General features: G+C 36.6%; 1 protein-coding gene across 2 annotated transcripts in view; it reads left to right on the forward strand.

The window, feature by feature from the left end:
- Nucleotides 1-26,775, forward strand: part of traf3ip1 (TNF receptor-associated factor 3 interacting protein 1) — a 155,453-nt gene that overhangs the window by 121,000 nt on the left and 7,678 nt on the right. For both annotated transcript variants that reach the window (XM_048599122.1, XM_048599123.1), the window contains 2 exons: nucleotides 2,322-2,398; nucleotides 24,156-24,379. In XM_048599122.1, the coding sequence (XP_048455079.1) occupies nucleotides 2,322-2,398; nucleotides 24,156-24,379 (301 nt within the window). The remainder of the gene's footprint in view (nucleotides 1-2,321; nucleotides 2,399-24,155; nucleotides 24,380-26,775) is intronic.

Raw genomic sequence — 26,775 nt, forward strand, 5'->3', positions numbered from 1 at the left:
CAGGCCCGAAACGTCAGCCTTCCTGCTTCTCTGATGCTGCTTGGCCTGCTGTGTTCATCCAGCTCTACAACTTATTATCTCAGATTCTCAAGCATCTGCAGTTCCTACTACCCCTTAACATTTCTCGGATTTTTTTTTTTCTTCACAGATGTTGTCAGATCTGCTGAACTTTTCCAGCAACTTCTGTTTTTGACCCCAATAGCAAATGTTGCATTAATTGAGAGTTGTTACTTAAGCATCCATTTTTGCCAGCCCTGTGATTTAAATATTCGTGGTGAACTTCCATGTACTGATGGCCATTGTTTATTCTATGGTTGTGACTAGTTTCCATTCCATTGCAACTTATTAACTCTCACGGATGAAGTCCAGAAAACAAAGGTGCAATTGAATAATCAAACATCCGTTACTTAGTAGTATTGGCCAGTTTTTTGTTTGAATGGTCATAAATGAGTTGGATTAGAGATGTGTGAAAATATATTTCACATCTAAGCCTCTGGGTTTAGTTAATAGGCCACAGGCAATCTCCTACAACAAGGCCAACAAGACATTTCATACGTTTCTGAATTTGTTTTGATGTAAAATGGTAATTACTTGTTGTTTAAAAAAATGCGCATCATTCCATGTGTAGAGTTAGGAACAAGATGCCACTAGGGTGCATCTATATATGTTTGTAGCTACTGTTTACTATAGCTTCCATGTGTGAGAAAGTGTCCGGATTCCACTAGACAATGTTAATCCATAGACTGTGTTGTGGGCAAGTCATAAATTCATGATTTGGATTTCCCCCTAGCTTTCAGAAGGGAAATACTCTTTATATGCTGTCCAAGATATGTTTATTTCTCTGTCAGCCAAGCAGCATCAGAGGAGGAGGAAGGCTGACGTTTCGGGCCTAGACCCTTCTTCAGAAATGAAGACGGGTCTAGGCCCGAAACATCAGCCTTGCTGCTTGGCCTGCTGTGTTCGTCCAGCTCTGCACCTTGTTATCTCAGATTCTCCAGCATCTGCAGTTCCTGCTATCTCTTTATTTCTCTGTTTCCTACTTTTGTAATTCTAAACTGGGTAAAACCCATATAACTGTATCAGATAGGTATTGCTACTCGAAAGGAAAATTTTATTTTTCTGAATTGTACTTGTTTTCACAAGGTTATAAGAAGTAGGAGTTAGCCATTTGGCCTATCAAGGCTGCCCATCCATTCAGTAAGATTATTCTGATATGATTTGAGCTCACTTATCAATTAAAAATCTGTGTCACTCAGCCTTGAATATATTCAGTGACTCTGTTAATCACTAGGCAAGTGATTTTGAAAGACTAACAACCCTTTAAACAACCCTCATTTCTGTCTCAAAAAAAGTAATTGTTGCATTTATTGCTTTCTATGACTCTTGTCTTACTGTGTTTGTTTTTAAGTTACCTGGTATATGGTGTTTTCTTTGGGATCTTCATGAAATTCTTTTTGGGAAAAGAGGAGAACAGAAATTTTTCACAGTAGATCTGGATCCAAACTTCTTGTGATCATAAGATAATTTGTTTTTGATCTTATTGAAACTCTAAGTGAGAAAACTTCTGGGTCCAAAGCCAAAGTATAATTATTCTGATATCCAGCCTTACAAGTGCCATGTAGCTGCCAATACCAAGTGCAATTCCAGCCATATGGTGACTTATAACTTTTTAAAAACTTTTGTTTTGACCAAATAATAATCTTACCAAAATAAGTTTTAACACGGTTTTACTTTGGACTATCTAAACATGTATTTTTTTTTTATGAGTGGAGTGGAGAAGAACCTTTAATGTTGACTGATAGTTTACCGGCATGGTCTCGTCTTATCTGGTTTTGGGTCATGTCAATCTGATAGCAGCCTTAACCTGTGTTCAACAAAATGACTGTCTAATATTATCTTAGTTCACAGTTGGTATGAATCTACAAAGAAGATAAACCACAAGATGATAGACCAGTAAAATTTCTGCCAAGTAACCTGAAAATAGTATAGTAGAGTGTGATTTTCAAAGCCTGAAGGAGCTTTAAATTACACACAGTGCTACACCTGGGTATTTTTTTTAACATCTGATTAACCTCCTGTGAAGCCTCCCTTGGGATGTTTTGCTGTGTTAAAGGTGTAATATAAACCTAAGTTGCTTTTGAATTGAAAATGTATGACACTGCTACTGACTGCAAAAAAAATCTATTTTCCTTCTACTCTGTCTCTTGTATTTTCATCAACTTAATCTTGGGGGAAAAAAGTGGTAAAACAGCTGGAAGAATTTTACACAATGCAAATTTCATTCTACAGGATACATGGAGAAAAATCTATTTTTGTTACAGGTGTGCTTGTCAGGAAGATTTTAGAAACAAAGAAGGACTATGAATCTTCTAAGTCTGCAACAAAATCCAAAGACCAGGTAAGGAAAAATTATACAACTACTGTAATTTTAATGAGGTACTTGTGCAAACCATTTCATAATTTGGATACATTTATGTTCAACCTTTTATTGAGTACTACAAGCTTTTCATAATGGTTTAGAAAGAAAATCATCTAATTTCTTTTCACTTTGTCATTTTGTGATTCAGGTTTACATTTAACTGCGTGGCTCACTCCACATGTATAGTTTTATTTGATCTATTTTCTTAAATAACACATTAATTATTGAGTTCCATCCTCTAAACTTATCCTCCAGTTTATATTTAACAGCCAAAGTTCTGTTACAACACCAGGATAACATGCCAAACTAAAACAGACTCGCTCAAACTTGCCCAGTTGTTCCTAACCAGACTTTAAGAATAACAGTTATGAGATACCAAGGTTATAACTCAAATAGAAATTAACAATTTAGTATTAATACTGTAACTTGAACAGAGCAAAGTTAAACAACCAGGTAATCTAATTAAGGTCTATGATTTAAATTCACTGATTTTCACTGATCGTAACACCCCCCCCAACTCACGCATGAAAACAGATGGATGGAGTTGAGGGATAAATAAAAAAGAAAATAAGAGTTGTAATTTGTCAATTCAGTAGCTGTTTCAATGATCAGTACGAGGTCTTTATGGAATCCTTGAACGAAGCATTATATTACAATCACATAGGATTGTATTTTGTTTGAATTCCAAAGTCACCGGTCAATGGAAACAGTTTCCAGTAGGCTCTGAGGAATATTCACTTTTTCCCTTATAAACTGGGGTTCTTTTCTGAGAACATGCAACATAACAGGAGAGAACACCATAGTGTCCTACAGGATGTTAAGTACCAATAATTGACATTACGATAGAGGAAGATGATGTTATCATGAATTATTGATCTTACCATCATCCTTCCACTCGTTTTCCAACATCATCATTAAAAGACAACATGGTGGTGGAGCAGTAATGTCACCGGACAGGTAATCCAGAGGCCCAGGCTAATGCTGTTGAGACATTAGTTCAGATTTCACCATGGCAGCTGGTAGAATTTAAATTCAATTCGTAAATCTATAATTCAGAGCTAATCTCAATAATAGTATCCATCATCATTCGTTGTAAAAACCCATGTCATTCATTAATGTCCCTCCGCAGTTTGGCCTTTGACTCCAGACCTCAGCAATGTGACTGACTCTTAGGCAACTCACCTTGTCAGTGATGCCCACATCCTATGAAAGAATAAACCCTACTCCATCAGTGACAAGAAACACCTACAACAAGAACTTCAGCTTAAATCTACACTTAACTCAATGACTTCTGTTTCATGCATGATTAATATATGCTCACCTCTTACCAGCTCCATAACAACTATTTCCATTAAGATAAGAGTCAGCCTCCAGTACGTTGGTTCCACCTAGCCCAAATGATAACGTTATTGGACATATTAATCCAGCACAATAAGCTTCACTCTGTCCTTCGTACCCGCGAAAACAAGAAACCGTCTCACAGTAAACAAGGAATTTATGACACACAGTGCAACTGCAGACCTGTGTACCTTGGGGAAACAGTCTCCACAGTAGACTTGAGGGAACATCAAACCTGCTTCAAAGATAGAGAATGGGAAAAGTCAGCTGTTATCAAAAGCTGTCAACTTAACCACCACATCTAATGGTCCAGTACTGGACATATCCTTCATAAGCATGTCAGGGAGGCCATGTAAATCTCCCAACACTACACCATCGCCTAATACCGTGACACAACAACAGAAATTGCTGGCAAAGCTCAGCAGGTCTGGCAGTATCTGTGGAGAGAAATCAGTGTTAACATTTCGAGTCCAGTGATCCTTCCTCAGAACAGGCACTGACGAACAGTCACTAGACCCGAAACGTTAACTCTGATTTCTGTTCACAGATGCTGCCAAACCTCCTGATCTTTTCCAGAAATTTCTGTTGTTGTTTCTGATTTACAACATCCACAGTTCTTTCAGTTTAAATCATAATACTGTGACCTTCTCTTATGACATCTGTCTATTCTCCTTCAAGAAACACACTAACGTTCAATTTTCACAGCCAACAAATCAGCAAGAATGTTGACCTACCAGTTTATTACAAACAATAGCCTGACCAAGCAGCACTAAGATTCTGCCCACATCCCACCGTATATCACTGCCTCTTTCACCTGTTCCAGTCATTTCTCCAGACAACAGGCAGAGTAAGCTGCCCAAAACATTAAGATTTACCAGTGTCTCGAAGGAACACTTGGAACACTTCTCCTGCAAAGTTTGTATAGGGTAATGTAAAATTGTCTTACTCAATGTTACTACTTGACACAAAAACCTTCAAATAACTTTTAACTAACAAACTAATAGCAAAATTTTTTGTGTGCCTATTTTTTTGTTATTAACGTTCTGTAAGGCATGCTTTGCTGTATGCCAGCTTATCTTAATGGGGAAATTCATCTATGGGCAGCAGGTCTGAATTCTTTCAAGCCAAAAGAAAGGCGATACAGATCTATTTAGAACAAATAACTTTTGTGCTCAGGTCTCTGGTAATGTGTTTTGTACCAGAAGTCTGATCCAAATCTCTTTGCATTCCGAGATAGCCAGGATTGTGGTTGTGTGGGGAAAGTAAGCCATGCAGGAAGCGATTGTCCTCTGAGATTGCATTGTCAAGTTTTCTCTTGTGTTGTGCCTAACCTCTTAGGGCAGAACATTGATGCCTAGAGGTTTCCTTTTTAAAAGTATTCCTTCATTCTTTTGATGACCAGAATAATGAGGGAGTAATGACCACATTTATTTGCTTTACTAATTATTAATATTATAATACAGATGTTCATACTAAAACTATTTGTTTTGATTAAATATATTCATACTGTAAGGAGGCTTTCGTGCTATAACTGGTGCTGTATAAGTGATGGTTTGCAGATAAAATGATAGTTTTGATCCTGTCCATGTAGACTAGGGTGCTGTACTTGGAAAAGGTTGAAGTTAATGCTGTATGTCACAAGTATTCACAGCTTTTCACATTTACAAGAGGAATATTGCAATACATAGATCATCCTCTAGATGACGCTCTTGTTAAAGAAGGAAATGAAATTCAACGCTATAACTAAAATAAACTAAAAGCAAGGATGTTTTAGCTGTCATAAACCATTTGAACCAAAGAAAATAGTTTTTTTTTTAAAAAATCATAGATTTTTTAAAACAAAATTGCCTGTTGGAGTGTTACATTTGAAAAGTTGAAGGCAGATTTCTGTAATTCTTTTTCAAACATAAATATATGTTGTGATGTGAATAATAATCAGAAACAAATCTGAGACAATTGCCTATAAGAACTGTGCCACATCTGAAATAGAACTAAGGAACATTTCTTTTAAAAAAGAGCTGAAAACTGTTTGTGCTAAACTCTCATTTTTAAATCTATATTTCATTATCTTGCAGCTTAAACATTTAGTCTGGAATTCTTAATTCAAAGCTAAGTTTAGTGAATTAAAAAAAAAGACTAAAACCTATTATATAGCACCATTAGTAGTGGCAACTTTCTGTTTTGTTGTGTTATGGTCATTAACTCTGAGCATTGATTTGGTGTGGCTCAGAAGCCGCACACTGGCATAGCAGTCTCTACTACATTTGCTAGAGGTAGATGAGTACACAATTCACTGGCTCTTGTTCTTTGCACCCTCTTTTGAAACAAGCCGAGCTTTTCACTTTTGCTCTCCTTTTTAAAATGCGGTTCCAGATATTTGGCATCCAGAGATCATGGCCATTGTCAAATGTCTCCCAGTTGTCACTGTCTGCCATCTTCATACCTCGCTTGTTAATGTCCATACATATTCCATTTTGCATCTGAATTGGGAATGCCAAAGACCATTTTTTCAATCGCTGTGAGGAACTTCTGTTGGCTTTTGTCTTGGTAGGCAGCATGGCTGATTTTGATACAAGGGTATCATTTCTGTTTTGAATGAGAAATGTTCAAGGTTGCATGCTAACCCTAGTGCATACCAAAGAGTGATCTGCATCATTGCCAGCACTACAGTAGCTGCACATGTTGAGAACACTGTTCAGAATTATGTCTGGGCATGACCAGACTCAGCTGGTGCCAGGCCCTGAGATCTTGACTGTCTTCAGGGCACCTTATGGCTTGATTTCCTCTGAGAGAAGGGACTGGTTACACAAAGCTTGTGGTAGTAGTAGTCTCCATCTCTTCTTCATGATCGTTCCAGTCCCTGTGTCTGAGGCAGTTGGATCTTGTCTTATGGCCCACATCCATTCTGGCATTGAAATCACCTAGTAGGTAATGATGTTTTACCTTGGGGTTCATCTAAAAGCAATGTCAAGCTCCTCAAACTCTTTTGCCTCTGAAGTGGAACATAGCATTGCAGCAGAGAAACTCATGGCATTAACTGGCCCTGTTTGAGCTGAAAAATTGATGGAGAGAACACTTCCTGAACCATTTGTGGGAAGATCCTTGCACTGAAACCTACAACTTGCTCTTTCTATATATATATTATATATACTATATACATCTTGCGCACTCTGTCTCTATTATACATATATTTATATATAAAATGTTTTCTGTTAATGAACTATTCTTGATGAGACTTCCCTGTTGATAGGCTAACCATTGACAAAGCTTCCCTATCAAGTTTCAGGTCAATCATAGTTGCCTTGAGCATGTTATCACCCAGCTGCCAGTTCTGTACATTTTAGCAGTGACGTTCCAGGTTGTTTATCAAAGGGTTGCCATCTTCTTTGTTTGCTTACCTGGTATAATGGATTTTATCCACTTCATTGAACAAAACTCAAAGCAGCATTTAAGGCAAATGGACCCTTCCAGAATGCCTGCAGTACTAGTTCCCATCCCTGATTTGAGCTTGCTTTATTACTCATAACTGCTGAGCATCAGTTCTCACACCCAATTGAGAGGACATGGCTATGAGAAATCGATGGGGGCCTCTACACTAATAGCTGCCTTACCATCATTTTTGATCTTAGTTTCTGTTTCACAAACCAGGGTGGTCAATAAGGAAGAAATGTCAGAAGCTACAAATCTCTTTCAATCTTGGCAGAAGTCTCTGAGAACCCAATAAAGTTTCCAAATATCAGGCTTTCTGACTATCTCGTAAAACAGTATTGTGGCCATTTCCAAAGACACTGATCCCTCTTGACTTCAGTCTGAACTGAGAATGTTACATCAGTCTTCAGCTGTCAGCAATTCGACTTGGTTGACAAGAAGCCTAAGGACAGTGAGAAGTCATCAAATCTCATTTTTAGTTTTAAATCCTTGGACAACGTGAGTGTTTTTTCTTTTGCCCTTTTTCTTAAGCATCACTTCTACGGAGACTTGTTTGTTTGTTTGTTTTATTTTGTGTTGTACCTATCTGTTGAGATTAAGGGAATATAGTTCTACTTCTAGATTTTGTTTTATAGCTTAGATATTTACCTCTATGTTCCATATGTTTTATGTTCTAATAAACAGATAGTTTGAGCTCATAAGTCTTTTATTCTGGCTAGTAGCACAAAAGAGGAGCAATTTTCCATTTTGCTGATTGAATTGACGCATTGATACGAATGACATAACTGGTGGAGCAATGGGGTTTGATTATCAATGTGTTCCTTCATGGTCGTAATACCTGGAATTTGCTTGATTGCACTTAAGAGGGTCTGAGAGGAATTCCTCGAGTTTTTCTAAGATTGACATTTCTTTTCTTTTGTCAACCCCCAAAGATTGGGAAATGGAGTACAATGGGCCTGTTGATTTTAACACTTCTATATGTTTGAGGTTTCTTTTTGTAGATTAATACAGGTGAATCATTTTGCTCTATTTTTGAAAACTGACCATACTGATTGAATTTGGTAATTGCCAGAAGGCAGAGTAGGTTAAGGATGCTGAATTAGTGAAGAGTGTAAAAAGTTCTGAGAATCACAAATGTTTAATTATTGTTGCTTTAATTCCCTTCTTCTCATTGTCCTTTTCAATCACTTATTTTCTATTCTACCTTGTGCCCCAAATGTGTTATCCGTTTTCATTATTTGGATAACTCCAAATTTTATTTATAATGCGACAAACAATCACGCTGTGAATAAGCAATTTTTTTTACCTTATGAATTTAATACAACTGAAACATTCAGCAATTGGTTGTTTGCCTAAATTGAGTTTACTCTGTTCATTTGTGCTCTGGGTTAATTGTCTAGTATTGACAGCTGTGATCCAAACAAACAGAAGTTAAACAGGGAAACGTTTACAAGTGCATTGGTCAGAGGTGAGACTGCTCTGCTTTAAATAAGTTGTAAAAAGAAGTTTAGCAGATCAGTGACTGGAAACAACTGGTCCTCATTAAGATCATTACACTCTCAGAGAATTTGGGGGAGTTTTTTTCATGTCGTCAGCTGAAGGCGGTTGTAATTGTTTCCTTCCTGATTTGAGAGGATCCAATGTAAAACGTAATTGAATAAAATTAGTCTGCTACAATATAATGGTACCATGGCCCTTTTCTCTTAAAACAAAAAACCTAAATCTGTGTTTCTTAATTCTGCTTGAAATACCCTGTGTCTCAGTTCAGTTTCTCATTTGGTTGCAAATGGGAGAGAAATGTGTATAGACATTTTAGACAATATTTTGTAAAAACAAATCTGATTTCACATCTACAACCCTAGAGTTTCTTAGTAATATACTGTCTGTTGACGTTGGTAAACTTAAAATTGATAACCTAGGCTAGGTTTTCTTCTCTTCAAATAAAAAAAAGAGAAATACTTAATTTTAATTTATTACCTGTTAATGAAAACTAGTGAGTGGGAGTTTTAAAATGCAATTTTATTAAGAGTAGCAATAAAAAAACAATTCACAATGTGCTTATAACACTTACCAATGAACTAATGAGCACCTTAACTAGTCTAAATGTCAAAACCCATGAATCCAGTTGTGGAGTACTCAATTTTAGAGGAAAATGGTTTAATGATAGAGACTCATGCGCTTAGTGAACAAGTGTTGTACGTCCTGATGAGCTCCATTGTAGAAGAATGTAAGTAAGCTGTTGATTAAATAAGTTAGTCTCTAAATGTCTCAAGTCATTGAACGTGTTATTATAATGTGAACTACCTGGAGGACCAAGTTGAAAATGAGAAGAAATAATAGCTTTAAGAGAGAGGTTAGTCAAGCTTGGAATGGAGTGTAAAGGTAATACAATTATTGAAGAGACAATTGGGAAAGAATTAAATTACAAGTATGTCAGTGTCGTAAAATATAAACTTGTTGCTGTTATGCTATACGTTTAAATAGCATTTTGCACCAATACAAGGATATCATTGGAAATTTTTTCCTTAATCAACCTGGAAAGGGTGCAATATTGACACTCCAAATACTCAAAATCATGATCATTAGTGGGCAATTTATTTTATCATTATATGCAATAAATTAGAAAGCTATATCATACATAATAAACAAATTCAGTGTATTCTTTAGATTAAACTTTATTTGGGGAAAAGGTATAACATTGGTGCGTACAGTAATCGTCAAGACCATAGTATGTTGATCTACATTCAAGGTTGAACTCATTAGGACAGGTAATTTTGTGGGTGCCTGGGTAATTAGGTACTAAGGATTGCAAGGTATGTGACACATTGCAATACAGGTTATATGGTGAGGGGAGGGCTGCCTCTTTATTTGCAGATGTTGCTGGCATAGTATTTGGGCCATATTATTGGCTGAAATAATCATTATTTGGAGATCTGTGTTCTAATGAAGTAGGATATCACAATGTACATGCTCAGTGGTGGTTCTGGCTTTCCAGTACTATTTGCATACAAGATGTACAATTCAAATGTGTACACATTAAGTTTGGAAAACATTGTGTTGTATTGTCTGTCAGGATGCAGAGGGAATTCTAGCATTGTTAGCCTGGTGTTAATCCTACATAATGTTACATGTTAAAACAACTTATTTGGTAAGGGTCAGTGGGAGAAGACAAAAGGGCATTTATTTAGCATTTATGTAGCAGTAATGCTGCCTGTGACACCAGAACGCTCCTGCACTTCTTCTATAGAACAATAGGATATTTCATTTCTATCTGAACAGCCAGATTGGACTTCAGTTTAAAATCTCTGACAAATTGCACTCGGTACACTTTCTTGCTACTGCAGTGAAGTGATTATGCAACATCTTTACATCTGCATTACCATTGCACAAGTTATGTATAATAATAGTTATAGGATAAGAATATTATCTATATATATGGTAGTTCTCTTTCATAAATGATCTCAATTTAATTACGATCAAATTGAACTAAGAGATTTATTAGATTATGGTAGGCTTGCTGTGTTCATCCAGCCCTGCACCTTGTTGTCCCCCATTAATGTTTTGCTTTGTTTCCCAATGCATTCTTTCACATAATGTTCAGGAATTGTAGATAGCTATAAGTTTACACTTAACTTTCAAGGAGAAGTCCATAAATTAAGAGACACTTGTAACCCCAAAAATGTTAGTGCATTTGTTGATATCCTCTCACTAAAGAGACATTGCTAATCATCATGGCTTAGAGATTGAGGATTTTACTTGCTTTTATAAATTGCACTTCTTGAATTCTGTGCAAATTATTTGTTTAGATGCACACGAGGGTAGAACTTGCTATTTGACCGAAACAAGAGTGAATGGAAACAAATTTTGTAATTAATTTGTAATCAGTTCTTTTCTAAATCGTAAGTGCTTTCTGCAACTTCTTTTATTTTTGAAAAAAGGTCTTGTTAGATGCAATGAGCTGAAACCCATAAGGCTAACAAGTTGCTGACCCTAAATGTGATCTTTCTTCTTGATCTCTTAGTCGTCATCACCTGCGACTGAAAGGAGCATGTCACCTGGCAGTCTGTGATACATTTGCTGAATCCCTCTTAACACTTTATCTCCACTAACCCATTCTAACATTACATTATTACTGTTCACAACTTTCACTAATAAGTGCTTGCATTTCCCCCTCCACTCCCTTATAACAACGGATGAAGAAATGTAATTTTAGTAAAAGATTTAAAATGGACATTGTGGAGGTCATTCTAGCACTTGGCAAACCTAATAAATTGAGAAGTCTTGTTTGTATTCTTCTGGACTAGTAATTGAGAAGATATTTCCTGAGAACTAAGCTAGTAATCAATACAAATATTTGCAACCAATTCGCCAATCATGTTTTTCTAATATGGAGGCAGACGGTACTACTTTATATGAGATCTTCATGCAGTTTCTGATATTATAATACTAGTAAAACATGCTGGAGATTGCAGCATGTTTGTTAATCTTTGAAATTTCCAAAAACCAGCCTCAACTTTTATGCAATCACTGGTCACCATTTTTGAAAGTAAAAAAAAGTTCTGTTCTTCAGTCACCATTTGCAGTCTACTGTTTGTGAGCATGCCTTAAGCTGTTGCACATCTTTTGGCAGCACTATCTCTATCACCTGCTTGATGCCATGTGCCAAATTATAAGGCAAATATAATCCTAAACACGCAAACTGAAAAATTGAGATCGATGCTCTAGTGTGAATGTAGACATAAATAAAAAAATTGGGATTGCCATTAAATTTAGAAAAAGCAAATTGATTGAAAGCACATCTATTCTGCTAATATGCAAAAATCAAGAGCAAGTTGAGTTTAAATGTAAATGGCATGCAATTTGGCAATGGTGCGCATGGTGGAAAGTTATTTATTTCCTTATGTTACAATTATAGTACTTAAACAGTACAGACAGTAGTAACCCCACAGTTGAAACAGAGGCACAACATTTCGTAAAGTGCCACGTAAAAAGTTATTGCATAAGATGAGTTCATGGTTATTAGTAATTATTATTTAATTAATAGTTAATATAGATTGAGGATTGGCTAACACACAGACAGTTGGAATTAATATGTTTTTGTGGCTGGTGTTAGTGATAGCAAGCCAAACCAAATCAGCCTCACCGTCACATGGTTCACAACACTATGAAATAAAAATATGCAATGACCATCAAAATTGCTTAATTGTTCATACCCAGACATTATGAATAGCAGATCTTGGACACCAAGTTTGTAACTGAAACAAAAATTAACAATTTATTAATAATGTAACTTTAGCAGAATGCAGATAAACAAGTCAATTTAATTAATATCTACAAATTAAAGCCCAATGTTTGATCATAATCCCCCCCACTATTCTCTTCCAGACAGACACACATAGTTGAGAGAAATTTAAAACAACAAAATAATTGTGATTTACCAGTTCATTATACAGTGTTACCAGAGCAAGGGTGTGGAATAGCTAAACCCCTCTGATAATTAAACTAAAACTGAAGCCCCAGTCTGTTATGATGGGTACAGGTGTTCCCCTCTAATAATTACCCTGAAACAGCCAGAGAAGCTCGTCTTTCCCCTCATAATGTGTTAAATGAGTGGTTACAAGAAAGAAAATCCCTGATCTCTGCTTTATAAGTAACAAGAAACAATTTATTTGTTTAACCTTAATAATGAACAAATTAACAACAGAATTACTAACAAACCAACAATTTCCCCCTAATTACTAACTATTCCCTAACAGAACTAAATTCTGTTGGAATGCTATTCGAATAAACAAGTCCTATTTATATAAACCCAATTTAATAAGAAACAATAAATTAAAACTTAATCACTCCAGACTCGCACAGACTATCTTTTAGAATATTCTGTCTTCTCCGCTGTCTTCACAAACGCCTCTCTTCCATTAATTCTGCTGGCAGGGATGTTTTATCTCTATAATCTCTTCAATGAGGACTTTGAGCTAAAATACCATGGTACTGTTGATTAATGAGATGGGCTTTCTCTGAGAGCTGCATGATGCTAACTCTGGCAAGTGGCGGATGGATCTCTCCGATTTTTTTTTTTCAAATGCTCTCACCTTATATACCTGTAATGACATAATCAAGTTCTTATAATATGATTGGTTTCAAGTTGTCAGCACCATCAGATTTAAAATCAGTTGGCTTTCTGTATCTAAGTGATTCGTTTAAATTAATTGGCCAAATCCAAACTTATTGTCTTGGAAAAAATGCTGCTTGGCTGTTCTATACAAAATGTTTCCACTTGGGCACTCTGTGTGCCTGCATTCATAAATTTCCAAGCACAGACAAAGCACAAGCTCTTAAAGGGACCACAGCACTCTTGTTCCCGCAATCCCTTTTACCAACAAATTCTAACTTCCTGCGTTCCAATTCATGAATAATCTACCCAACTTCTTAAGACAGTTTCAAAAGATAGATACCAGGCCTTCAGAAATTCTTGGTCCAAAGTTCACAATCGAATATCTTGCTTGAATTTCAAAGTCACCGGTTAATGCAAACAATTTCAGCAGATTATATATAATACATTTTTTTTTACAGACACTAGAACACACAGTTTGATATAAAAATGGGTGGGAAGTCATGTTATGAAGACAACACAATGAATTTGCAAAGGGATTATAGATAACCAAGGCAAAAGCCTGGCACACGGAGTTTAATGTGGCACGTGTGATGTCATACACTTGTGAAGAATCAAAAGGCAGACTATTTAAATAGAAAGAGATTTAAAAAATGTGCAGTGCAGAGGGATCTTGTGCATGAAACACAAACCATTAATATGGAGGTGCAATGAGTAGTCAAGAAGGTAAATGGAATTTTGATGTTTATTGCTATATGTTGGAGCTCAAAAATATGGAGGTCTTGTTAGCACTGTATGGGATGTTGGTGAAGCCACAGCTGGAGTACTCTGTACAGTTTTGGTCCCCATATTTAAGAAAGGATATGCTGTCATTGGAGGCATTTCAAAAGGCACTCATTAGGCTGAATACTGGGATGATTGGGTTAACTTACCAAGAGCAGCTAAGCAGGTTAGTCTTTCATTCATTAAAGCTTAGAAGAATGAGGAAGATAAAAACACAAAATAGGAGCAGCAGTAGGCATTCGGCAGTTTGAACCTGCTCCACCATTCATTATGATCATGGCTGATAATCCAACTCCATTGCCTCTTCCTGCTTTTTCCTCCTTATTCTTTGACCCCGTCAGTCCCAAGTGCTTCAGTTCCTTCTTGAAATTATATAATGTTTTTTCCTGTACTGTATTCTGGCTGTGAATTCTACAGAATACTCACTGTGTGGATCTTATTGACACATACAAGGTTCTGAGGGGGTTGACAGGGTCAATATTGAAGATTTTTCCACCAATGGGAATATCTTGACTAAGGGAATTAACCACAATTAAAACTGAAATGTGAAGGTATTTCTTCTCAGAGGTTAGTGAATGCCTGGAATCTCTAACCCAGAGAGTTGTAGAGGCTAGGTCACTGAAAGTACTTAAAGCGGACATAGCTCTCAACTCTCCATCATTATATCAAAAAATTATGAGGAGCTGCCATGAAAGATGAATTGAGGCTTGAGGCAGATCAACCATGAGTTTATTGAGTGGCAGAGCAGGACTGAGGGACCAAATGGCCTGCTCCTCCTAGTTCTTATATTAATTGTGTTCTTATGATTTCTGTGTGACTAAGATTTTAATGCAAAACAATGAGAAGCTGGCACAATAAATTTCCCACAAAAATTATATGTATACCCAGCATGTAGTACAACAGGTGATTTTTGATGGTCTATAACTGGTTCTTTCTAACTATATATTTATGGATGGCAAATATTGTAATAAAAGATATTCAAAACATTCTGACCACTTCTAACTTGATTTGCATGCTTATGCAGGCCTTCTCATCTGTGATGATGTAATTAACAGATACCAAAATTAACTTACAAATTTTTTTGGATATCTATAACTCTGAATGTAGTAAATGACTTTATGGAAGTTTTACCCAAATGTGTACTTAGTATTTTACAAATTTACTTACAAATTTAGGCATTATAAATTTGAAGTAAGTTATTTCCTGGTGTAACTAATCAATGTTTGCACACAATTAAAAAGTGACCTTTTTAATCTGACCCAAGTACTTGTATATTATCATAAGCTACGTTCTCAGTGTAGCTTTCACATTGTAGACTAAAGCATTTTCAGCAGCGATGTCTTAATATGGCACTTCTATGTGTAAAATTACACTTGATGAAGGTTCCTTGAAGATCAAATAAACATAATTATAATTTGTAGCTGGTGAGTGATTATGCCAGTGTGGAGACCCTGCTTAACCCTTTGTATGCAGTTCTTAACCATAACAACAAGTGCTACTTTGTGTGTATTTGTGCATTAACTGCATCATGTAAAATGGTAAATCGACTAAGAGTAACAAGCACTGTCGTGTAGCATTAGTTACTGTTTGCCTTGCTAGAATATTAAGCAACAAGGCTCAAGTAGGGAAAGTTGTTTTAAGCATTCAGAGCTCAACTATCGTGAATTTTCAATAGGAACATAAATAGGAGTAGCCTGGACTTTTGTACCCTTGAGCTTGCTCTGCCATTCATTATGATGGCTAATCTGATTGTGGCTTCAACTCCACCTCCCTGATTCATAATCCTTAACTCCCTCATAGATCAAGTATCTGTCTAATTCAGCCTTGAATATATTCAATGACTCCACCTCTAATGTTCAGTGGAGGATTCCAAGGAAATTCCTCCTTGTCTTAATTTTAAATGGGAGATCCTTTTATTTTTAAACTGTGAGCCTAGTTCTAGACTTTCCCCTGAGGGGACACATCCTCTCAGCATCTACACTGTCAATACTACACAAATCTTCCATGTTTCCGTACGATCACCCTTCATTTTTCCAAACTTCAAGAAATATTCGGCCAGCCTGCTCAACCTTTCCTCATAAGGCAATCTGTTCATATTAGGAATCGGCCTAGTTCACCTTCCCTGAATTGCTTCCAGTGCAAAAACATCTCTCTTGAAATAAAGAACGAAAACTGCAAGCAATATTCTAGGTGCAGTCTTAACACGCTGCAAGATTGTAACAGAATTTCCCTACTTTTATAATCCATTCTCTTTGCAAAATTCCATTGCTCCCTTAATTACTTGCTATACCTGTATGCTAGTTTTTATGACTTTGTATACAAGAACTGTCTGATTTATTTGTACTTCAGTATTTGAATAATATACTGCTTTTCTGTTCTTCCCACCAAAATGGACAAGCTGTCACTTTCCATGTCATACTCCATCTATCAAATTCTTGTCCACTCACTTAACCTTTCTTTATCACTTTCCAGACTGTTATTTTCTTCATAATCTTTCTGCATACACCCCTGTCAAGTGTCCCTAAGAATCTTGTATGTGGCAATAATGTTGCCTCTCATTCTTTTAAATTCTAACAATTACAGGTCCAGCATGTCAAAATCCTCATAAAACAATTCCTCCATACCTGACACCAGCATAGTGAACCTTCTCTGGACTGCCTCTAATGCCTTAGATGTCTTTCCTTAGATAAGGGGACCAAAACTGTTCACAGTATTCCAGCTGTGGTCTGATTAGTGCTCTGTATAGTTTTAGTAAAACCTCCCTACTCTTATGTTCTATTCCCTTTGAAATAAAGGCCAACATACCATTTGCTTTCCCTATTACCTGCTGAATTTGAATGCAAAATTTTTATGATTCACGGATGAGGACTCCCAAATCCTTTGGTGCTGTAGCATCCTGCAGTCTTTCTCCATATAGATAATATTCAGATCCTCTGTTTCCCTGCCAAAGTGTATAACCTCACATTTTTCCCACATTATATTCAATCTGCCAAGTTTTTGCCCACTGCTTAACGAGTCTATATCCCTCTGAAAACTCATGTCATCGTCACCACTTCCATCTATTTGTGTGTCATCTTCAGACTTGACTGTAGTACATTCACTTTCCACATTCAAGTCATTAATATATATCGTAAATAATTCTGGCCTCAGCACTGATCCGTCTGGGGCACTTCACTTGTTGCAGTTGCCTGAAAATTTTCTACCTCCAACATCTTGGGTTCTGTGTTATTACATCGCCTAATGTGTATTATGTTACCAAATGCCTTCTGAAAATCCAAATACATTGCAACCTCTTCATTCTGCATGTTACCACCTCAGAGTTCTGAAGAAGGGTCCCAACCCGAAACATCAACTTTCTTGCTCCTCTGATGCTGCCTGGCCTGCTGTGTTCCTCCAGCTCCACACTATGTTATCTCTGACTTCAGCATCAGCAGTTCTTACAATCTCCTAGTAAATTTGATTGGCATGATTTCCCCTTCATGAAGCCATGCTGACTTATTGATTGTTTAGTCATATTATGTACTTCTAAATATTCTGCTATTATTGTAGGCTGTAACATTTTCCCAATAACAGATGTTAAGCTAACTAGCCTGATTTTAGTCTCCTTCCCATTATAAATAGCAATGTTACATTTGCAGTTTTCCAATCTTCTGGGATTATTCCAGAATCTAAGGATGCCTGGAAGATTCCTACAAGTGCATCCACAATCTCTGTAGCTACTTACTTTTACTATCTTAGTATGCATCCCTTCCCATCAGTCTTTAGCCCCATTAGTTTCCCCAGGACTTATTCTCTATCGATCATTATTGTATTTATTTCCTCCCCATGCCCCTTAATTATTTTGCAAATTTGAAATACTATTAGTGTGTTCTACTGTGAAGACTAATGCGAAGTATTTATCCAACTCCTGCCATTTCTAGGTTCCCCATTATTATTTCCGACGCCTTGTTCTCTAAGGGGCTTTGTTTATTTTGGCTTCTGTCTGGGCATCAATAGTTTGATGAAGAAAATGTCTCAAAAGGCAAAAGACTTCAATACTGAGAAACTGAAAAGTATTCCACCATGTGAAACCATCAGCACCAGATGTAACTATCAAGTTATTCCAGCTCAGATATTTTACGGGCTGGGTACAGATGAAAGTCCTTTTTCTCTGGCTTATGTTCAGGCTTACATGATTCTCTCCTTTACAACAGTGTGATATTGCAAGCTCTGAAACAAATCATGCTTTTTAGCTTGTCTGAATAGAATCTGATCTCTGGTGAAAATTGAGATGAGAATATCTGAATTGATGTCTTGCTGGACCCATGTGGGTAATGGAAAGAACTCATTCAACCTATTTATCATTTGAAAAAAAGCAAATCTAGTGCTACATGATGAGCAACTAATTCATATCAATGTGCAGAAATATGTTTACGCTATAAGTTGCATATTTTTATTATCAGTTTAGAATTGGCACCTTCACATTCATCTATAATGCAGTGTCTTACTATCCAGAATTATGAACATGAGATATGAGGTTCCTTAGACATTGGCACTTCTCATGTCTTTCCTATTATTAACATTTTTGTTTGTGCTTGAAGGCTGTACAATTATTAAGGCTACAATTTTTCTCCCACCAATTAGTGTGTGTCAATAGTTTGCATCACCAGGTGATATATTTGGACTGGTGCTTTTAATGGTAGCTGATCTGAATAGCTGATTGAAGGGTACAGTATTTTGAGCAGGTTTGGACGTAAGATTTTTAATAAATGAATTATCTAGAAATTGCAATAATACTACAAATCTTTTATCTGAAAGAACTTTAATAGAGAAGCATTTTGTAAAATTGTCAAAAAAACAATTTGTATGAAAAGCAGTGCATCTGATCTTCACCCCTCCACAGGGCTTTTAACGTATGACTATGTTGTTTCATTTTTAAAAATCAAGTGTTCTGGATATGTTATTAATAAGAAAATTGGGACACTTCGAAGCATTTTCTAAAAGAAAAGTTGTCTGTTAGCCACCTGTCACCTATGGGAACAGTGTTTTTCTCATTGAATGAGGTAATGGGGAAATTGGACTGTTTCTGCTGCATTGAACATAAATATTTTTCTTGGTGCCTCTTGAAAGATAATAAAAATATTGGAACCCAGAATTTGTAGGCCGTGGTAAGAACCTATAAATAGTTGAGTTATTGCTGTCCAGACAGGACAGTGGTGGTTTAAGGAGGCAGTATAGACTGAGAATAAATGGTCTGAATTATTTCTATTCCCTTGTTATAAGAAGGAGATGTACTGTGATTTATTTTAATGGGTGTCTGTCATTGGAATTCCGTACAGAAAGCCACCCACACACTTCCCCAAACACATTAACAGCTTCATGGCTATCCCACATATTTGTATGAAAATGAGGAAAGAAATAGTGTGTCGCTGAATTGCTTATAAAATTGATGGCAAGTGAATAAATTTCAGTCTGGATACTGTCTGCACTGCTGTTTGTTTCATTTCTTGATGGAAATGTGTGTGCCTTAGTGTGGTAATGGGCAGGAGGCAACTTTAGCACTGGGTGCACTTGGCAGGTCTCCCTGGGGCCAACAAACACAGCTGTATAAATAGTGCAGAGCTTGAGTAGGAAACGGCTAAGGCGAGGGAATGGTGTTGGGGAGAGGGGGAGGGAGGAATGACAGAATGACATGACTTGGCGCAGGCTAAACCTCAAAGTATCAGTCGTCTGCTTATAAAGATTTTATTGATTATACTGATTGGTGTAACAAAAAAATATGATAGTCTCCCTGGATTTGAGTCTAACATCAGAATAATTAAATGAAATGTACTCTTGACTATGAAAAGAGTTTTAAAAATGGAAGAACCATTATCAAAAAATCAGTTTTCTATGGAGTTAAAATGTGTAACTGAGGTTTGTCTGTAATACAATTTAAGTTACTAAAAAGGACATATTAGATACCTTGGAATGTGTGCTTTGTATTGGGGAAAATTGTAACCTAATTTTTGCTGAACATATCATTTAGTATCGTTTGTTTAAAAATGGAAATTGCATTTTAATGTTGTAATTTCTGGGAATATGAACTGTAGTGCGCCTTGATATAGAAATGCACCACAAAAGGATTACTGTGCTTTGAGATTAAACTTTTTCCTATTATAAAGGGAGAATAATTCTACTCAATATTTATATGACATATAATGTTACAGGCTCAGTATTTAGCTACAGGCACAATAAACATAAGAATTAAGAGCAAAAGTATACCATTCAGCCCTTCGAGCCTACTCCACCATTTACTAAGGTCACGGTGGATAGGAAGCTGTTTCAAATTCTGTATTCTCATCTACTTCTAATTTTTGATCTCCTTGGCCTTAAAAAATATTCAATTTTTACTCCTCCACTATGTTCTGAAGTAGAGTTTCAAAGTTGCACAACCCACTTAGGGATGAGGAGAATATTTTTCCCTATCCTAAATTTTAAATTTAACTTTAAAGCAGTTTTGTCAAGAGTTCAGGATTCACCCATGAGGAAACTTCGTTTCCTGGCCCACCTTATCAAGACAGTTCAGGCTCTTGTGTACTTCAATCAAGTCATTCCTTTCTCTTCCAAATTCTGGTGGAAACATGCCCATCTGTCCTACCTTTCCTTATAAGACAACCCACTGATTCCAGGAACTAATCTAGTAAACTGTCTCTGAACTGTTTTTGGCCTCCAATGCATTTTCATCCATTCTTACATAAGGAGGACAAAACTGCGCACAATATTTGAGATGTGATCTTGCTAATGCTCTATATCATTGAAGCGTAATTTCCTGACTTTTACGTTCAGTTCCTCTTGTAATAAAGGATAGTTTCCATTATTCTCAATTATTTGCTGTACCTGCTTGCTAACATTTTGGGACTTGTGCATTGGAACACCTAGCTCTTTCTGCATCTTGGAATTCTGCAGTTGTTATCTGTTTAGGTAATGCTCTGCTTTTATTATTCTTCCTGCCAAAGTGAACAATTTTGCATTTTCCCACATTATGTTTAATTTGCCAGATTTTTGTTCGTTCACTCGCTCAACCTAACTGTATTCATCAGCAACCTCACCACATATTTTCCTACCAAGCTTTTGTCATTTGCAAATTTAACCACATGCCTTTGATCCCCTCATCTAAGTCATTGATATAAATTACCAAAAGTAAGGCCCCAGCATATAGCCCTGCAGGACTCCACTCATCACATCCAGCCAGTCTGAAACAGACACATCTGTTTCTCTACCAGCCAGCCAATGATTATCTATGTTAGTATGGTAACCCTTACCATGTGCTTCTACTTTGCTCAATAGCCTTTTATATGGCACCATTGTCAAGCATCTTCTGGAAATTCAAATTTGTCAGTGAGGTCCCCATTATCCACGCTGCATTTTACTTCTTCAAAGGGCTCCAATAAATTGGTTAAGCATGATCTCCCTTTCACAAAGCAATACTGACTCTTCCCAATTGTTTTGAATTTTCTAATTATCTAAGGCTGAAGGGTGACCTTATAGAGGTTTATAAAATCATGAGGAGCATGGAGAAGGTAAATAGCCAAAGCCTTTTCCTAGGGTAGGGGAATCCAAAACCAGAGGGCATAGATTTAAGGTGAGAGGGGAAAGATTTAAAAAGGACCTGAGGGTAATTTTTTCACGCAGAGGGTGATGCGTGTACGGAACAAGCTGCCCGGGGGAAGTGGTGGAAGCAGGTACAATTACAACATTTAAAAGGCATTTGGATGGGTATATGTATAGGAAGGGTTTAGAGGGATATGGGCCAAATACTGCCAAATGGGACTAGGTCACATTGGGATGCCTGATTGGTGTGGACAAGTTGGACCAAAGGGTCTGTTTCCATGCTGTATGACTCTATGCCTAATTACAAAGATGCCCTTCATGGACCAGTGAGATCACAGCTAAACAGTTGCATGTTTGTCTTTAACACTGTATGTGAGAGGCTTTAAGATGTGATAACACATAAATGTAAATCTTTTTGAAATAAAACTATTAGTATTAAATTATCCAGTTAACAGTGGTTGTCTGTTATTGGGAAAATGCTACAGTCCATTATTAAGGAAACATAGCAGAACATTTAGAAAAGCTTAACACAATTACACAAGGTCAGCATGTTCTTGTGAAAGGGAAATCATGTTTGACAAATTTGCTAGAGTTAATGTCATGTACAGAGTTGATAAAGGGAATCCGGTAGATGTATGTATTTAGATTTCTAGAAAGCATTTGATAAGATGCCACATAAAAGGTTATTGCACCAGATAAGAGTTCATTGTATTGATGGTAATATATAAGCATGGATTGATGACTAATAAACACAGAAGACAGAGAATCAGGGTTAATTGGTCTTTTTCAGGTTGGAAAGATGTAACTAGTGTAGTACCACAATGATCAGACCTAGCATTTCAATTATTTGCTTTTTTATATTAATGACTTGGAAAAGAGGGAGCAGAATATAATGAAATAAAATTTGCTGCTAATATAATTGGGAAGGCATGTTGCGATGAGGACATAAGAAATCTGCAAGGGTATATAGATAGAATTGGCAGGTGGAGTTCATTGTAGGAAAGTGTGAGCTCATGCATTTTGATGGGAAGAATCAAAAGGTAGATCATTATTTAAATAGAGTGAAACTCCAAACAAGAAAAAAGTTCAGTGCAAAGGAACATGGGTATTCTTGTGCATGAAACACCAAGTTAGCATACAGGTAAAAGCAACTAATTAAGAAGGGAAATGGAGTTGTGGCATTTATTGTTGAATGGTTGAAGTTTTTGAGTTTTGTTACAACTATACAGGGCATTGGTAAGGCCTTCCCTGGAGTACTGTGTACATTTGTGGTCTTCGTATGTAAGAAAGGTTATACTGGCATCGGGGGAAGTTCAAGAGGGATTCACTAGGATGATTCCTGGGATGAAGGGATTGACTTATTAAGAACAGCTAAACAGGCTAGGCCTTTATTCATTCGAGTTCAGAACAAAAAAAGGCTGATTTCATTGAAACATACAAGATTCTAAGGAAACTTGAGAGTGTAGAGGTTGACAAGTTGTTTCCATTAGTGAGGTATCCTTGAACTAGGAGACACAGTCATAAAGGAACACTCACTTGAAAGGGTGTTGTGAAAGAATTTCTTCTCCCCAGTAGGTAGTGAGTGTCTGGAATTCACTACCCTTGAGAGTTGTGGAAGTTAAACGACTGAAAGTATTTAAAAAGGAAATAGATAAATTTTTGCAATACTGGAGAGTTGAAAGCTTTGATTAGCTGGCAAAGAAGAGGAGTTGTGGTCTGGAGTAGGTCAGCCATAATCCTACTGAATGGTGGAGAAGGGCTTGAGGGGCCAAATGGCTGACTCCTTTATTTTTTTTTTACAGTAGTCGTGCTCATAAAATACACTGTTCCTTTTACAGTGCACCCCCCACATCCCACCTCTTTGCAGTCCCTCTTCCCACCACCCCTTTACAGTCTTTCTTTGCCTCCTTCTTTTGCAGTCCCTCCTCTTCCCCAATTCCTTTGCAGTCCTTCTTCCTCACCCATCAATTACTAGTTCATCCTCCTCCCCTACCCCTGGAGCATCTTGCCCCCTTTCTCTTACAGTCCTCTTTTCCCCATTCCTTTTACAGTCCCCTCCCCCACTTGCAGTCCCCTTCCTCTTCCCCCTTTCCCTTTGCCCCCTTCCTTCAGTTCCTCATGCACCCTCTTTGTAGTGCCCTTTGTCCCTTCCTCAGCTAATCCTGAGTGACATTAAGATTAATAATTATAAAACTTCCACAGCAATTAAGTATTGTAAAATCAACTTATAAGTTGTCTTATCCCGTTTTGTATCATGTTGTACATACACTGATAGAATAGATATATTAAACCAGCGACACCTGATTATACTATTGAAACTTAAGGGCTAATATTAAGCAAACTGTTAGTTGTAATTTTTTTTTAAAAATAGCGATTAAAATTTACCTGTACCTGTATTTTTGATTCTTTGCGTATCATAATTTTAAAATTGTTACTATTTCAGATGGTTGGGAATGATGTTGAAGGCAAGTATCATAATGTTGCTGCAAAATTGTTTTCCAGGAGAAAACCATCATCTCTGAAACAGCAAAAAAGAAGGAAAGGGAACTTGTGGCCAAGGAAATAGAGAAACTACGTACATCCATTCAGACCCTGTGCCGTAGTGCCTTGCCTCTGGGAAAAATAATGGACTACATACAGGAAGACATGGACTCCATGCAGAATGAATTGTCAATGTGGCGCAAAGAAAACAAGAAGCATGCAGAGTCTCTTCTAAGAGAACAAAGGTTAGGAGTTGCAGTGTATCTGTGAAAATGTTTGCAGAAAAAGCTGGTAATTACTGATGTGGAGTTGTTTATCCTTCTGAATTTTCCTGAATGGAATTTTTTAACCACGGTGAACTCTTTTATTAAAATGCAGCATTTGTTAGTTGTAAGGCAGGGACTGAAGCACATAGCAGAGCAAAGCTTTATTCTTTTGTGACATAACACGTCAGAACTGATGCTAGGCTGTTATGATTTTAACTTTGACCTCTCTAAGAACTAAATAAACAAAATTTCCTGTCCGAACAGAGATTCTAATGGTTAAAATCGGAAAATATTTGCAAATTCTTGAATCTGGACTTGGTTTTGAGAACTCACTATTGTTCTATGAAATAGTTCCGATATTGCTCTATTTAGGATCCTATTTATTAACATTCTCATCAAGTCTGGGAAGTTCTACTCTCTAGCCCACCAAGAATAAGTTTCCAGTTTCTTGTAAAGCTTGGAAAGACACTGATCTAATCGTTCTTTCTACTCTATTTTTACTTATGTTTCTGTGCTTGCCTGCTGCAGTCTCAAACTTGGAATTATTTTTCGCCATTTCTGATTCCCTGGTCAATATGTATCCCTTAACCACCACCTCAAGAAGTTTAACTGCTTATTTTCCCCATTACTGTTTGTTGATTCGTTGCTGCTACATGTTTCCACATTAAAGTGTCTACACTATTCGAAGAACTATTTATTATTGATACATTTGTTCAAAGACTGTACTGAAGAATGATAGAACTGCTGGAAAATTCAAAATAGTAACTTTTAAATGCAAAATTAAACAAAAATGTATTGTTAAAAAATATATTTTGATCTCTTACTCTCCCTTTGCTAGGTCATTATATCAGTTGCAATGAAATGGAGAAAAAAACTCCAATAATTATTCTCTCTAATTTCTCAGATGCTGCCAGACCTGCTGAGTTTTGTCAGCAATTTCTGTTTATGTTTCAGATCGGATATAAACAAGTAATTTGTAAGGAAACAAGATCTTGAATTGTAATTCAGTGCAGTGATGTGCTGCTACACGATCTGTTGATTATTGAAGCTTCTATTTTCAGCTTTGCTTTTATCAACTGTTGTGGTTTTGTAATCTGGTTTCATCAAATGTCTGAATCTTTGACTCTCTTAATCCATTGACGCCTATGCCTTCCATTTTACATTGCATATCATCAGTATATTGACACAGCACCACAGTTAGAGCAAATGGATGAATTTGAAACCCTGAATCCAAGGTAACTAAATCTCAACATCAGTCCGCTAGAGCCCATCTGCTTTCTACCTGAGGGAGAACACTTCATCTTTCAGTTAAGCATTTTTTAGTCTTGTTGACTCAGCTTGAGTTCAACAATTTCAGATCATGGTCTCTGCCCCGTTTATTTTCATTTTTTTCTCTGATTTTTGATTTCAATCAGTGGCACATATTTTGTTTCTTTGTTTCTTACTCATAGCCATTTTGTTTAGATTTGGAAGACTACCCATCATGTCATTCGATCTCAGATAACGAGGTGCAGAGCTGGATGAACACAGCAGGCCAAGCGGCATCAGAGGAACAGGAAAGCTGACGTTTCGGGCCTAGACCCTTCTTCAGAAATTGAATGTCATTCGATCTCTCCTGTTTTTCCATCTTATTATAAACCTTCCTTTTGTCCTTGTCACCACTTGTTCAAAACTTAGAACATTTCTAAATATTCCCAGTTCTGAAGAAGAGTCATTGACTTGAAACATTAAATGTGTCTCTGCTGGTTGATCTGAGTATTTCCAGCATTTTCCATTTTATTGCAGATTTCCAGCACCCACAGGACTTTGCTTTTTGATTTCTACCCATTCTTGATTGGGTAATTAAAATTAGAGAGAATAAATATTGGGGTTTTTTTCTCTATCTCATTGCAACTGATATTTGACCTAATAAAGGGAGAGGAAGAGAACAAGATATATTTTACAATACATCCTTTTTGTTTAATTTTGCATTTAAAAATTACTATTTTGAATTTTCCAGCAGTTCTATCATTCTTCAGTACAGTATTTGAACAAATGTGTCAATAATAGATAGCTCGTTGAATAGTGTAGACACTTTAATGTGGAGACATGCAGCAGCAAGAGATCAACAAACAGCAATGGGGAAAATAAGCAGTTAAACTTCTTGAGGTGGTGGTTAAGGGATACATATTGACCAGGGGATCAGAAATTTTGAACTTGGTTATTTTGTTAACATAGTTTGAAGACCTTTATGCAAACTATTAAGAAACAAGCTTTGTTTTTGATTTTTTTTATTTTTGTAAAATTACTTTTACTCACTAATATGACTGGTTTTAAAGCACATGTTGTTTGTTTTTCAAAAAAAAATCTCCCGATGAAATATTAGCTTTACCATT

The sequence above is a fragment of the Rhincodon typus genome, chromosome 7 (assembly GCF_021869965.1).
Source record: "Rhincodon typus isolate 14 chromosome 7, sRhiTyp1.1, whole genome shotgun sequence".
Classification (NCBI taxonomy): Eukaryota; Metazoa; Chordata; class Chondrichthyes; order Orectolobiformes; family Rhincodontidae; genus Rhincodon; species Rhincodon typus.